At 32.3% G+C, this 16,044-nt stretch overlaps 1 protein-coding gene across 2 annotated transcripts in view; it reads left to right on the top strand.

The window, feature by feature from the left end:
* The window catches only part of LOC149425031 (lachesin-like), a 267,174-nt gene that overhangs the window by 218,352 nt on the left and 32,778 nt on the right, over positions 1 to 16,044 (top strand). For both annotated transcript variants that reach the window (XM_089650917.1, XM_089650918.1), the window contains exons 5-7: positions 8,975 to 9,133; positions 12,451 to 12,579; positions 14,223 to 14,516. In XM_089650917.1, the coding sequence (XP_089507043.1) occupies positions 8,975 to 9,133; positions 12,451 to 12,579; positions 14,223 to 14,516 (582 nt within the window). The remainder of the gene's footprint in view (positions 1 to 8,974; positions 9,134 to 12,450; positions 12,580 to 14,222; positions 14,517 to 16,044) is intronic.

Genomic DNA, 16,044 nt, shown 5'->3' with positions numbered 1-16,044 from the left:
AATATAAAATATTATTTGGGTAAACTGACAAAAACCATTAAGGCTTACACCAAAAAATTCAAGGTTCTGACTTGAGTTGACAAGTCTTGCCATTCTGGACATTGACGAATGGTATCCATAATTTGTAGAGTGTTGATTGAGGAAAAGCATTATTTCTGAGTCTACGGGAAGGGATATTGAAAGAAATGTATTGCAACAAAGTAGGTGAGTCGATCATACTGTTAATAATTTTAAAAATGTAGATGAAATTAAAGTCCTTCCTAAGTTTTTCTAAAGAAGAAAGATTTAATTTAACTTCATGTTAATCGTTTTAGTAATCGCCTCTTTTTTGCCTTAACCTCCAAGTAATTCGTCTTAAAAAGCGATGCTGTACGGATTCGATTCAATTAATGTGAACATCATAGAATGGAAACCAAATAACGCAGGAAAATTCTGGATAAGGGTAAACAAACGAACAGTAAAGAGTTTTTAGGGTACTTAATTATTATTGAAGTCAGATGTAATTCTATTGATGAAGCCAAGTAGCTTAAAAAAATACTAATTAAGTTATTAATGTGTTAAACGAAAATACAACTTGCAATCCAAAGTAGATGGGCAAAGATGATTTAGTTTATAATAAAAAAAAAATGGTTTCTTCTCACGATAAAATTACATAATTTTGCATTTGTCAATATTTAGCTCCAAGCAGTTGATTTTACATCATCATCTTCATATTAATATATATATGTGTGTGAAAACTTCAGCAACCATTACAAAACAAAAAATAAATGTGGACTAAATGACTTTTATTTATTATATTTATAAATATAACAACAAACCATTCTTATTGGTCATTTAGTCAACATTTATGTTTTGTATATTTTTTGTTATGTAATGGTTGCTGAAGATTTTTCTTATTAATTAAAGCGCTCATGACCATCACCTTTCTTCTCGAGATGGATTCAATTTTTCGTTTACCAGAATTCAGAAGCACTCATTTTTTATCATGATGTAATGATATAATAGTTTGTGGAATTCTTCAAGACCATCAAATTTTTATTCTATTTTGTTATTTTCTTCGCTAGATGTCAGCAGTTAGTATGACATTTTCTGTAAAGAGTATGTTTATGTAAGATACTTTTTCAAATCGAAAAGCAAAAATTATGGAAAAAAGTTTCTAACCTTTTTGTTTCATTTATATTTAATATTTAATCACAGTTTCATTGGCTCCTAGAAATTAGGATTCCTTTACCGTTCATATGAAAATACAGCTTAAAACCTACTAAGATATATGATTTTCTTACAACTTACAGCAACTCTAATAGGAAATTACACTGAATCAAGCAATCAGAAACAAATTAATAAGATGAGCTAATATATTTGAGTAGTCCGTCCAAAGCCGCGCTTACCTTGTGACCATTGCCCCGGTTTGTAAAAGTTTATAATTTAATTACTCCATTTCCCGTGTTCAGCTTGTCTCCGCGCAGACAATGTCGGCAAACTTTCTCCTGCAAATGTAAATTCACTTACAAAGTCACAACAATAATGCGATTCCGGCGCAGCCAAAATAAATAAATAAAAAAGACGGCACGAAGCCTTATTAATTTTCTAGGGAGCAGGAGCAAACTCTAAATGCGGTAACATGACGTTAGGACTAGGACCGACTCAAAAAGCGAACGGAAAACTCTGCTCGGGTTAAATTTTAATTAAAACATTCTCAAAAAAAGATGTGTTTTTTACATTAATTAAATAAATGTTTTTTTTAAATCAACAAATAAATTAAACATAACATTTATGATGATAAGGGATTAGAACGTACGTTAAAGACCTCACAGAAAAGGTTTTAGCACGAAATACTCAATAGTTAACATATTGTCGATAGCTGATAAATTTAAGATAGATAATATACTGATATATTGAAGATAATGACTATTAAATAATATATATCCTAAGGTAACGGAATTTTTTTTTTTGATGAAATATCTTTTCTCCATTTTCGGACAGAAATAAATTACCTAAGCGGCAAAATAGAATTTGATAGTAATTAGACTTCCCAGTGGAAAATACTTTTTCAATACAAGGCACAAACTAAAAAAAAATTGTACATATATATGTTTTCATAGAGATGCAAAAAATAAATTGTTGTCCATTTGGTTGTGTCAAAAGTAAGCTTCATTGTTTAATAAAATATAGATATAAAATCGTCTGCATTGTTTAAAATGACTCCGGCGATCTGGCAGTTTTTCGATTACACTTTCCAAGAAATCCGAAGGCTTGTAGTTACCAAGCCGATTTTGAATCAATCGTCATTGTTAAAAGATATTCATTGGAGATTTGTTTATAAAGCGCAGATGATTAGATAGGACAATAAATAACTTCCCAAACTAACCTCAAAGCCTCCTATGAAACGCCCCAATCATTCTCAAATAAAATTAAATGTGAAAACTCTATTTTTTTCACACATGAATTACACATTTTTTACCCTTTGGATCTGTCTTTTTTTTTAAATACACTGTTACATCACAATCAAATATTAAAATGTTGTAGGTACTATTGAGTTTTCCAGCACGGAGAAAAATTACTGATAAAAATATTGCTTATTTATTAATATATTTATTAATAAAATATTGCTAAAAAGTCATCCCTGCTGATATTTAAAGCAAATACTGGTCCCACTGTCATTCCACCCATACGTCTCGGCGGGGCCAACCTGACAATTTGCAGCGAAATCAAATATTTGGGGCATGTCATCACCGATGACCTAAATGATAAAAAAGACATAGAATGTCAAAGAAGAGTACTGAGTGTGAGAGCTAACATGCTTGCCAGGAGATTCAACAAATGCAGTCCTCCGGTGAAGAAGCAACTTTTCCAAACATATTGTATGAGCTTCTACACTAGCGAGCTATGGACGACATACACACAAGGCCTCATGAACACACTCCGAGTACAGTACAACCACGCATACAGAGCCCTATTTGGCCTCCCCTGGCGATGCAGCGCTTCACAGATGTTCACCGAAGGAAGGGTGCATGGGTTCGCTGCTTTGATGCGCCACAGAATAGCCGGGACGAGTCAGCGCTACCAGAGATCGGACAACACTCTTGTCCAGGCCGTTGCCCAGTGGCAGGGAGCGCCTCTACACCGGAGATGGAGAATTTCACTCAAGCCACCATAAAGTCTTAATGTGCACATCAATGTATTGATTTTTTATTTATTATTTTTATTTATACCTTTATTCATTTCATTTTTATGTATTAACTAAAATGTAAACTTTTATGGCAGGCAGAGCATTGCACACACCGCTCTGTCCAGCTGAAATTTTTTAAACTTCCGATTTAGTTGTCCGGGTTAAATCTTCCCCAAAGGAAAAACTTAACCCTTCCACTCACTTTTCCACAAATGATCATCTAGTCAATCAACATTATGTAAGTGCATTATATAAGCAAAATAAATACAAAACAATACAAGAACAACAACACGTCAACTCATCAGAGATCAAATGGGAAAAAAAATTCACCGTCTCCAGATATTTTCATATCAGAGGGTTCGGCTCGGTAGTACTTCTAACAGGGCCTATAAATCCTACTGATCCCTCAACATAAATATTTAAAAAATCTTTCGTTATCCTACATGTATTCAAAATGACCGACTTTTGCATCTTTATATATAAATTTTTTGATAGATCTAATACGCCTAAATTTTTAATGAGAGAGCTAGGTATAATGCCAGTAGCCGAAATAACGAATGGTAATATTTTTATAGTCTGAGAATGCCAAATTCTTTTTATTTCGTTTCCTAAATCTGTGTATTTTCTAATTTTTTCATTAACAGATTTTTGAATGTTACAGGAATTTGGAATAGCGACATCAATGATATAAGTTATTTTTTTAATTTTGTCATGTAAAACTATATCGGGTCTATTATGACTAATCGCTCGGTCTGTTAGTATAGTTTTATCATAATATATTTTATAAAATTCGTTTTCTAAAAATGAATTTGGTTCGTATTCATAGTATGGTACTATATTACGGCAGTCAATCAAGTTATGTTTAATTACCAAATTTTGGTGAATTATTTTTAAAACTTGATTGTGCCTAAATGTATACTCGGACGGTGCTAATATAGAACATCCAGATATAATATGTTCTATAGTTTCCGGAAAAGCCAAACATTTTCTACACAAATCATCAATTTGATTTGTATCTTTGATTATATGCTTTCTATAATTTTTAGTATTAATGACTCTATCCTGAATGGCAAGCATAAATCCTTCTATTTCTGCGCTCAACTCTCCAATACTCAACCATTTGTTTGACGAAATTTTGTCAACATACGTTTGGTTGAGATAATTGAAGTGTTTTGCGTGTAAAATTTTATTTGACCAGGAATCTAATAATTCCTGGTTGGGATTTATAAAAATGTTGGCATTCTCATCGTATAAATTTAAAGGTGTAATATTTCTATCTGCCTTGCAAATTATTTTGTGCATTTCTGAGCTATGAGCTTTCCTATGGAAAAAAAATTCTTAGCATTTCTACCTGATTATGTTTCAAAGAAGTTATTTTGACTATACCTCTACCTCCTAAATTTATAGGTAAATTAACTCGTTCTATAGCTGAATTTGGATGATGGCAATTAAACTTTGTTAGCGTAGTTCTAATTAATCTTTCTAAGTTATCTAAATCTGTATTAGACCATTTAATTATGCCAAATGAGTACGTTAATAGAGGTATTGCCCAAGTATTTATTGCTTTTACTAAATTTTTAGCAGATAGATTGCATTTTAAAATTTTCCTTATCCTAGTTTGAAATTTAATCCTAATATCATTTTTAATACTACTATGGTCTAATCTATTTGATTGTGGGTATCCTAAATACTTATAAACCTCATCCCTTTTCATACTAGTAATTTGGAAATTTCTAAATATACTCTCGTCCACATCTACAATTTTGCCTTTCTCTATATGGATCGTTCTACATTTATCTAAACCAAATGTCATTTTGATATCATCTGAAAAGTTTTTAACTACCTCGATCATTTTCTCTAAATTTTGTTCAGAATTCGAAAATAATTTTATATCATCCATAAATAATAAATGCTAAATTGTACTACTCTCCCTTGTATTACCCTTAACTTTTATTCCAAACTTGCTTTTAATTAACATTTTAGATAGAGGATTCAATGCTAAGCAAAACCAAAGAGGACTCAATGAGTCTCCTTGAAAAATCCCTCTTTTAATTGAAATGCCTTTTTTTTTTTTTTTTTTTTTTTTTTAAACTTCCGATTTAGTTGTCCGGGTTAAGTCTTCCCCAAAGGAAAAACTTAACCCTTCCACTCACTTTTCCACAAATGATCAGCTAGTCAATCAACACTATGTAAGTGCATTATATAAGTAAAATAAATACAAAACAATACAAGAACAACAACATGTCAAATCACCAGATATCAAATGGGAAAAAAAATTCACCGTCTCCAGATATTTTCATATCAGAGGGTTCGGCTCGGTAGAACTTCTAACAGGGCCTATAAATCCTACTGATCCCTCAACATAAATATTTAAAAAATCTTGCCGATATTACGTAATTGTAAAAAGCATTCACTTTGTGGCTCATCATAATTTATAATAAAAACACATAAATTTGTTTTTGACCACGATAGTTTTATTTTCACTCTACCGGTTTCGGAAGATCCCTTCCTTCGTCAGGAGAATATTCTCCTGACGAAGGAAGGGATCTTCCGAAACCGGTAGAGTGAAAATAAAACTATCGTGGTCAAAAACAAATTTATGTGTTTTTATTATAAATTTAAAAAATCTTTTGTTATCCTACATGTATTCAAAATGACCGACTTTTGCATCTATATATATAAATTTTTTGATAGATCTAATACGCCTAAATTTTTGATTAGAGAGCTAGGTATAATGCCAGTAGCCGAAATAACGAATGGTAATATATTTATAGTCTGAGAATGCCAAATTCTTTTTATTTCATTTCCTAAATCTGTGTATTTTCTTATTTTTTCACTAACAGATTTTTGAATATTACAGGAATTTGGAATAGCAACATCAATGATATAAGTTATTTTTTTAATTTTGTCATATAAAACTATATTATTATTTTTTTTTTTTTAAACTTCCGATTTAGTTGTCCGGGTTAAGTCTTCCCCAAAGGAAAAACTTAACCCTTCCACTCACTTTTCCACAAATGATCAGCTAGTCAATCAACATTATGTAAGTGCATTATATAAGTAAAATAAATACAAAACAATACAAGAACAACAACACGTCAAATCACCAGATATCAAATGGGAAAAAAAAATTCACCGTCTCCAGATATTTTCATATCAGAGGGTTCGGCTCGGTAGAACTTCTAACAGGGCCTATAAATCCTACTGATCCCTCAACATAAATATTTAAAAAATCTTTTGTTATCCTACATGTATTCAAAATGACCGACTTTTGCATCTTTATATTTAAATTTTTTGATAGATCTAATACGCCTAAATTTTTAATTAGAGAGCTAGGTATAATGCCAGTAGCCGAAATAACGAATGGTAATATTTTTATAGTCTGAGAATGCCAAATTCTTTTTATTTCATTTCCTAAATCTGTGTATTTTCTTATTTTTTCACTAACAGATTTTTGAATATTACAGGAATTTGGAATAGCAACATCAATGATATAAGTTATTTTTTTAATTTTGTCATGTAAAACTATATCGGGTCTATTATGACTAATCGCTCGGTCTGTTAGTATAGTTTTATCATAATATATTTTATAAAATTCGTTTTCTAAAAATGAATTTGGTTCGTATTCATAATATGGTACTACATTACGGCAGTCAATCAAGTTATGTTTAATTACCAAATTTTGGTGAATTATTTTTAAAACTTGATTGTGCCTAAATGTATACTCGGACGGTGCTAATATAGAACATCCCGATATAATATGTTCTATAGTTTCCGGAAAAGCCAAACATTTTCTACACAAATCATCAATTTGATTTGTATCTTTGATTATATGCTTTCTATAATTTTTAGTATTAATGACTCTATCCTGAATTGCAAGCATAAATCCTTCTATTTCTGCGCTCAACTCTCCAATACTCAACCATTTGTTTGACTTAATTTTGTCAACATACGTTTGGTTGAGATAATTGAAGTGTTTTGCGTGTAAAATTTTATTTGACCAGGAATCTAATAATTCCTGGTTGGGATTTATAAAAATGTTGGCATTCTCATCGTATAAATTTAAAGGTGTAATATTTCTATCTGCGTTGCAAATTATTTTGTGCATTTCTGATATTTTTTTTGTGCATTTCATTATTATTATTATTATTAGGAATCTCTTAAAATTATTCGTAATCCAGTTAAGAACGTGATCGCAGGCCCTTAAAGAATGATTTAATAGATTTCTATAAACTTGTATTGCAACGATGTCGGAACATGTGTTCATAAAAATCCTAACATTTTCGCGTTTCGTCATTATTATTATTATTATTATCAAGACAAGCAACGTGTTCCGATATTATTACAAATTTACTAAAAGTTTATCAGTAAACGTCCTGTAATCTCGCTTTTAACCGGATTTCCAATACTTTGAAGAGATTCTGAATAAATTAGCAATACTTATCTTTGCCCGTTCGAGTTTGAGCAAGTTATTAAATAATATCGCTTTACGTTTCTTAAACGGACGGGTCTTACAGTGGTGAGAGGTAAAAGGGAGAAATCTCCCCGATTAAGACCTTATTGCAGATTACAGCATAGTGAAGTACAAGGGCCTCACTGTTGGTGGGGAGATAAATTAAACACGTGATGCCTCTAGCTCTTGAGTTCCCATTATATTGCGCCCTGCCGCCTGGCAGACGTTCTTTTAATTTTTAATATCGACCGAAGTTAGCGAATTGCAGAAACTAATATAGAATCTTAATTAAATGCCGCAAACGGCAATGTTACAGAGCCGGAAATATAATTTGAGATTCCTTTCATCCCGACGCGCGACGTCTGTATTGTAGATCTAGTAATAAGAGACGTCGGATCTGCACAAAGAAGTATTGCGGAGAAATTGTAACAATGTTATTATTGTGGTACTTTGATATTTAATTGGCGGGGAATTTTTACTAACAAAAGATTTTTTAATTTTCGGTAATTGTATGTTTTGCCCTTTATTTACGATGTGGTTAGTGATAACGTGAACGTGTACAATGCATTACATTTTAAAGATTGCGTATAAGAGAAAAAGTATTTATTTTACTGGACAAGTTTAAAAAAAACTTCATTTTGTTTATTAGGTCCACACAGGAGGTCCAAAGGGAAATAATTTCCTTCAGAACCTACGTCATCTTTGAGTATACCACGCGGAGAGTATTTTTAAAGTAATGAAGGAGAGAAAGTTTTGGAAAGGAAAAAGGTATGAGGTTTGGGTAGGAATCTGGGGATCAGGACGTTTGAATCCAACCCTCACACAGCTTTGCAAGGTGATGGAAAAAGAGAGTCCTGCTGGAAAAGTCAAAGAGTATTCCTCAACCGGCCTCTCCCGACCCGGCCCACCATTATATAGTTCCACCATTATTATAGTTACTGGGAGGACGTATCCCGCCGAAAAACTTAACCCCATGAAGGCGGAATCCATACCCGCTTCCCAAAATGATATTGACTAATATAATAATATTTGAAATGGTAATATTTTGTGGTTTGATTTCTGATAAGAACAATTCCGTTTCTTCTACGTTCTACAAAACTGAAATTATTTCATTTTAGCTTTTTAAATGCACATTGATTTATTTTGGACGAAAGTTACAAAGTCTCGTGAAACTGTATGTCGTGATTGTGTGCTTAAAAAACAACGTTTAATTTTGCGGTTTTGGCAATTCATGGTGGTTCTTATATTGTTGTTATCATCTTATTATTACTTGTTATTAATGCTGTGGTTTTGGCAATTCATGATGGTTCTTATATTGTTGTTATCATCTTAAATATTTATTTTGTTGACAGTACCACCCAACATCGACGACTCGCTGAGTTCCAGTGACGTGATCGTGAGGGAAGGCGCCAATGTCACCCTCACTTGCCGGGCCAACGGCTCGCCCAAACCCACCGTCAAGTGGAAGAGAGATGACAATGCCAAGATATCCATCAACAAGGGATACTCAGGTAATATAGTTATGATACACAGAGTTAATATTACGAGGTTTTTTGATTGTAGGAACATGATACTTTAATTATTTTGTGTGCAGATTTATTCAGACGAGCAGCACTGTGTTTCGCGCCTTGTCTTTTTGGTGTCCTTATCGTATGCTGGCACTATTTTTTATTCAAATGTGGTGTTTGTTGTACGGTTTGATATAAACTTGAAAGAGTTATAAACGACGCTTATATTTTAATGGTGAATCTGCTAAAATTGAGGTACAACGGAGTGCCATAAGAAGAAGTGCATTAACAAATAAGTATTTTGAAATTTAGATGTACACATGAATTATAGCGTTATAGTGGTGATATTGTGCACGCAAATTTGAAACCAAAATAAATTTCCACAAATAAACTGTTAGATAAATAAAGATTCTTCATTAAAAAGAGCGCGTCGCGTACTTTAATTTCAACAAAGCAGTCGAATGAAAATATTATTACGAATTGTCACCTAAAATATTTTTGTTAGGACGGGTTATTTCGGAGAATGTGAACAAATATTAAAATTTCAAAGTTAATTTTCAAGTTTTGTGAAAGATCTTTTCAAGTTCCGTTATTATTTCAGTTATGTCAAGCAACTAGCCTATAATATATAATAACAGAATTTGAATAAGACTTTCACAGAACCCGAACCAGATGAACGTTGAAATTTGATGAATTGTTTAAATTCTCCGAAACAACACGTCCTTTTAGTCTTCCAGACTCAAGATAGCCGTCAAAAGGTGATCCATTCGTTAATAAAAAAGTGCAAGAAAGTAATAAAGGTGTTTTAATACACGCTTTCTTTATTTAGCTACCGTTATTTTATGAAATAATGCATAAAAATCATTATTATACAATGGACATTTCGTTAATTGAGGTCCTGGTTGTCTTTTTTCCACGGAAAACTCAGTTCGAGCACAGGTTATAAAAACAGAATGAAGGTAAAAGGTGAGCACTTAGTGGGGTGGTTTTTATTTCACATTACGACGAAGAAAAGACTTGCAAATAAATTGAGGACAATTTTCTTCGTTGAGAGTTCTTGCTTTGAATTTTTCGACAATTTGTATTTCGTGAAATTCATTAATATGAATAATTTATGACATGAAGAGGATAAGGAATAAGTACGTCGTAAGACCTTTACTTGCTAGTGAGTATTATTTTACCTTTTAAATTCCCAAATAACAAACACTTAGTTACATTGTTTCTTGAGAGTGTTTTTTTTCGCAAATATATGCTTCATTGTTTCAATATGTTATAGAAGAGACCTCATAAATACTTTTGTTATAATAACAGTTACATCTTACCAGCAGTGACGTCCACATATTTTTTAATCAGGGTAGCAAGTAGGAAAAACAGTATGCGATCAGAATGGCACTGGCTGCTGGCTTTAGCCAATGTTGGTTCTGATTACCTGCCAAATCAAATATAAAAATAACCGCACAAGCCTATGACTGTATAAATCAATTAAAAAAAACCGACCGCACAATTGCATGAAAGAAAACCAACATTATATAATAATTATTTCGTTAGTAAAGTTGTATTGTAATTAATACAGGTACCAACAGATGGCATTCATTTGTGATTTGTAAAATTTGATAAAAACATAACATGTAATAAAACTTTAACATAAACGATTCATCTATTCGATGCGCATTACTCACACATGTTTGTTTTTTGTGTAGAATACAGTCAACATTTGAATATGACATGTGTGTCATTTTGCTTATTTAGTTCCTGCTTTTGACACGTCATAGTATGGCGGTAAGTAGATAGCGCGACGCTACGATTCTACTCGCTAGAGTGTTTTCTTGCAATAATTTTGTAAATTATAAAATTATTTATACTTTTATGAAGAACGGTAGGATAGGCAGTGCTTGTATGCCTATATGGAGTGAACACCAATGCTCATTAGGACTCGTTCTTAGCCCGTTATTAAATAGGCTAGCTCAAATAGTATCCTGCAAGGAGAGTTTATGATAAATATTTAACAATAATAACAAATAATTTTAAGGATACGGACTTTTGTTTTTGAACAAAATAAAAAGTTCGTTTAGAATTTTTTTTGTCTCTTTATGGTGAGGAAAGGCTACTTTAATTTCTATTATTTTAAATCTTTTTTTATCCTGTATACTTATATATGTAAAAAAATTTTTTTTTCAAATATTAAATAAATAAAAAAATAAAAATAAAAATAAAAGTTTTTTTTCGATAGTCAAGAAGAAATATATTTTAATTTTTAATGAATGTGTACCAACTACCCGAAGCCAGTTCATATTCCGATTACATCTATTCCGATCTAGTAACTCAATACGACTAAATGCAGTTACGAATGTTTTCATGAAAAATCTAGGTAGAACATCCTCCTTGGTCGAGGGGTAAGGCTCTTGTCTATAAATTTGGAGATCGCGGGTTCAAATCTCGGCGTGCGCAAGTACATTTTATTTGATTCATTTGTGTAGTTTCACAACTAATTCAATTAAAATAATATAAATATATCCCGTAAATACGGGAAGTTTCGGAGTGAAAGATACTTTGTCTGGTGAAACGTATCTTGAAATGGCGTTAGATGTATTTGGTGACTAGATCTGAACAGCCACTTCCCCATAAACTAATCCGCTCCAGACAGTTAAGAGCAGTTGGAAGAGGCAGTATTCATCTAAGAATAGGAGAATACTAAAATACAATATTAATCGGACTATAAATGTAACATGCTTCATTAATGATCTCAAAAAAGCTCGTGCACACGTAATGTTGAGCTTAATGTCTTGTTTTAACTCGGCCATTTGGCATTTCATATCTGTAATTTTTTTGTTACGTTCCGGTTCTGGTTCAAGACGATGGCCTTGTTAGATAATACTTTGTTTATCTCGCCAGAGTTCGCATGATCTTGGTTCCTATAACGAGTTGTACTACCTGAGGTGGTTCCTATAACGAGCTGTACTACCTGTCTGAGGAATGTTTGTAAAAATAATTGTCATAGAGACATTTCTTTCACGTATTTGAAAAAAAGTTGCCTTAAGTTATTAAATAATTAAGTAGATAGATATTTAAGGGTTTGTTTAAAATCTTATGATTTCAGAAGAAGTTTTGGTTTTGATTTATTTAAATAAGAAAAAAATTAGAAACAAGTACTTTTTGGACACAATATCTACTTTTCACATAACTACTAGATAAACGCTTTTTAAAGAGCGGCCCGAAAAAGATAATGACAGAAACGGATGTTCTAAATATGTAAATGCGATCTGATGAAGGCAGAGGATGGCTATAATATTAAAGTTTAATCCACTTTTGTGTTTTTTCAGTATTGGAGTGGGACGGGGAGAGTCTGGAAATGGCCAGGATCTCGAGGCTAGACATGGGGGCCTACCTCTGCATCGCCAGTAATGGAGTTCCACCGACTGTCTCTAAGCGGATTAAAGTTAGCGTCGACTGTGAGTATTTGCAGCTTTTTATTTGGTGCAGTATTTGTTTCGAATTGTGAGATATTTAGTACAACTGCAAAGTTTCGTCCTGCACTCTATCGATAGTTAGGTGTAGGTAAATACATGTGTTACTTTTCAAAAAAAACCAATGACAAAATGTTTTTTTTTCTTTATACATTGACAACAAATAATTATTATCTATCTATTAATATGTAATATTGACAACAAATAATTATTATCTATTCACTCAAGTATTAAATAATTGCAAACATTCTTATAAAATGACGAGCCTGTTGAATCTTAAATACGGTTTCCGCTTGGGTATCGCAATATCGCTTCTCAATACTCAAGTCGTTCCGTCATTTGGCAACTATTGACGATGTGATGGGGGCTTAATAACCCACTTCCTCACTCTCAGTGCTTTATTGGTTTATGCAAAAAAATGTAGGTTAAACGCTCTTTGAACACACCATGCATATCATTTTGTTATTTCAAATAACCATAACTCTAGGCAGAGTGCCGTTTTCATACAGGGGTAGGCCGAGAAGATAGACAACCTCACAAATCTGTATTGACATACACTCTTTCCCTCGAATACACATTCATAGACCGTCCACACTTATTACATTTGTGATTTTTGTTTATTACACGTCGACTCATGTAAGTCAACATAAAACACAAGCAGCGTATTAAATAAGTATTTTGTAAGTCTTATGAAGAACTACTCACTTTGGCAATAGACGTTTCACTGGAAATTTACATGAATTATTTCATCAAGATTGGATAGAAAGCAGATATTCACATTCATTTTGTTGCTTTTCATAGTATATTTAACCCGGAGTATTGCTATAAAAAATCAAATTACACTTAACACATGTGTGCGCTAGGCCATCGATAAGATCTTGTGCAATTTCACATATATCCCATAATTGTTTTATTTTTCCAACAATCAATTGACAAGTTTTAAAAAATAAATATTTCAATTGCGTTAGAGATCTGTGTAGGGTACTGTTTTGACCTTAGGTTTCGAAGATTGTCCAAATTCCACAGGCAATGGTGCGCGTTTTAGCTCGTGTTTATACTCAATTTTAACTCACTTGCACATTGTCCGATTTTGTTGTTTTTTTCTCCAAATTGTGGGGAAATATTATCTGATAAACTTTTATACTAAAGGATACGAAATGTCTATAGCGTAATAATTATTTATGCAAACACTGGGTCATTTGTGATCCACCACCGGAGTTCAAGTGTTTTTTTAAAATGTATTTATTATTCTTAAATGTTTTCGAGAATTAATTACAGTGTAAATTTATATATGTAATATTATTTACGACTAATTATTATTAATATTGACACACATAATCTAAAAGAAGACAAAATGTACATGCAAATAAATAACTATTGATTGATAGTGATCTCTAGTATAAAGTATCTCTGCTAAGGAGCCATATTTTCAGCATATATCTGAATCTATTTAGTAAGTCACCATTTTTGAAACGTTGAATATTTTGGGCAAGTTATACTCTAAGGTTCACTGTCCGTATTTATTTTTTAGTTTTGGAATAAACATGCCTTCATTCTTTGTGAAGCCAGTGTTGTGCTTTTCCATATATTTTGTTAAATGGTAATAATATTACACATTTGTTGTTTAGTCCCCCCGATGCTGTGGATACCCCACCAGCTGGTCGGCGCACCTCTCCAGTACAACGTGACCTTGGAGTGTTTCACCGAGGCGCACCCCACTTCGCTGAACTACTGGACCCGCGAGGACGGCCACATGATCCACGAGTCGAGGAAGTACCACATGGAGAACATTGTGAACAGCCCCTCGTACAAGACGCACATGAAGCTGACCATCGGCAGCATACAGAATTCGGACTACGGCACCTATAAGTGCGTGGCGAAGAACCCGAGAGGCGAGTCGGACGGAACAATCAGATTGTATAGTAAGTTATTTTATTTTTAATTATTATAATTTTTTTTTAATTTTGTGAGTGGCTTCTCATATCCAGTGTGTAATTTCGAATAACGTTTTCCAAAAAATACAAATTTACAGGAGACTCAATGCTTTACCTTTGTGTTTCCGCAATATAATTTGTAGTATTTGGTTCAAAGCTATAATATTATATTATTATATGACTTATAATAGATAAGGCATTGGACTATACAGGGTGTCCAGGGGTAAAGTGCAATTTCAGGAGGTGAAGTTCAGGAGGGTACAAATGGTAGAAGTAAAAAAAAAAAATTTTTTTAGAAATTCCAACGTTTGAAGGGAGTTTTCAGGTAAAAACGTTGAACTGTTTGAATAGAGAAATAAATATAAAAAAATGGAGTTTTGAAAAAAAAAATTTCTTTTTTACCTCTACCATCAAGTAGAATTACCGCCCGAAGTTTGTGCACTTTCGAGTTTCGAGTCTCCCGTAAGGATTCACTTTATACATATTAACATAATAATTAAATTATTTTCTTAATGAAAAGAAATTTAAACCTTCCCGGATTAAAAATAACCTAACCTAATCTGACCAGAAAACATTAAAAAAAATAGTGTGACTACCATTTTTATAAACGGAAAATGTGGCTCGCGCAATGATAAAGTACAGAGTTTGCAGAGGAATTGAACTAAAAATAGTTAAGAACCAGACGCATTTCTCCACTCAGCTTCTAATTATTTAAAGGTCATTTAAACAATTAGAAGCTGAAAATATAAAGACCATTTATTGGTGAACACTGATTTTTTTTATTTATTACGAAAGTGAACATTATTTTTTTTACTCTAACTTATCAATCTCGTTCTTACCACGCATTGTATTTTTCGGTTAAGGAAATGAAAACAAAGTACCTAAGTCAAAATTTATTTTTGTATAATATTTTTATTACTAGAAAAACACCCCGATATTTAGTTTTCACAAATTAGTTCATAAAATTATTTTTTAATACATCAATTTTTTCCCAACAAACAAGTTTTTTCAACTGCTTACCTTGGACAATAATACATTTATATTTTTACTCCGTGTAAACTAAGGTAACAAAATAATGCTCACCATTATTATTATACTGTCCATTTTATTACCTCGATCAGTTGGTATTTTTTTATATAAACCTGTGATTGGATAGTGTGCATAAATAAGCTACCTCTTTATACAGTGATCGGTTATAATTCCGGGTTATGGCGGAATAATGTTATTTTCATTGTTGAAAAATACATAAGGGACGGTTTATGGGTATTTGATGGGATTCAATGCGGGAACCAGCAATGGGTTTTACGTTAGACCATTTTATTGTAACGCACAATCGGTTCCTATCAGAAAATTTGATCTTGTACAGCATAACAGGGTATAAAACATCGCATTATATTATTATAGTGTATTATTTAGAAAGGAGGAATATTATGGTAATCATATAGATATCATATTATAGAAAATAATAAGATTTTGTTTAATTTTTTCAGTTTTTTCTTGACGGTAACCATTCTTA

This window comes from Hesperophylax consimilis, chromosome 3, assembly GCF_061612785.1.
Source record: "Hesperophylax consimilis isolate HC1 chromosome 3, BYU_Hcon_1.0, whole genome shotgun sequence".
Classification (NCBI taxonomy): domain Eukaryota; kingdom Metazoa; phylum Arthropoda; class Insecta; order Trichoptera; family Limnephilidae; genus Hesperophylax; species Hesperophylax consimilis.
The sequence above is the reverse complement of the archived record's forward strand: the minus strand, read 5'-3'. Positions and strand labels throughout refer to the sequence as shown.